We start from the raw sequence: 305 nt of genomic DNA, 5'->3' as shown, positions 1-305 counted from the left end.
GGCCGTGGCTGCGGGTGTACAAGGCGGTGGGTACTCTCTGCTGGTACTGTGCCGCCACGACGCTGCTCTTGGCTTTCGGGGGAAGCTGCAAGGTGGCCCTCTGACCATCCATCAGCTGAGCCATTTTCAGGGCCGCCTCCCTGCTGTTCCTTCGAAGAGTCGCGTGAATGATACTGCTGTCCAGTCTCTGCGCAACACTCCTGCCCTGGGACAGCTGGTTGGCAATGTCGGGGTAGGGTGGCGGGTCCCCACTCGGGATGGAGTATCGGGGCACCGTGAGCCGGTTCAGGGTGGCGCTGGCGCAG

At 63.9% G+C, this 305-nt stretch overlaps 1 protein-coding gene across 1 annotated transcript in view; it reads right to left on the bottom strand.

The window, feature by feature from the left end:
* The window catches only part of LOC103778149 (tubby-related protein 4-like), a gene marked incomplete at its 5' end in the record, with an annotated part of 4,338 nt that overhangs the window by 3,615 nt on the left and 418 nt on the right, over window positions 1-305 (bottom strand). The window contains one exon of the mRNA XM_008945720.1: window positions 6-296. Within this exon, the coding sequence (XP_008943968.1) occupies window positions 6-296 (291 nt within the window). The remainder of the gene's footprint in view (window positions 1-5; window positions 297-305) is intronic.

Source organism: Merops nubicus, unplaced genomic scaffold (assembly GCF_000691845.1).
Source record: "Merops nubicus isolate BGI_N331 unplaced genomic scaffold, ASM69184v1 scaffold27798, whole genome shotgun sequence".
NCBI lineage: Eukaryota > Metazoa > Chordata > Aves > Coraciiformes > Meropidae > Merops > Merops nubicus.
The sequence above is the reverse complement of the archived record's forward strand: the minus strand, read 5'-3'. Positions and strand labels throughout refer to the sequence as shown.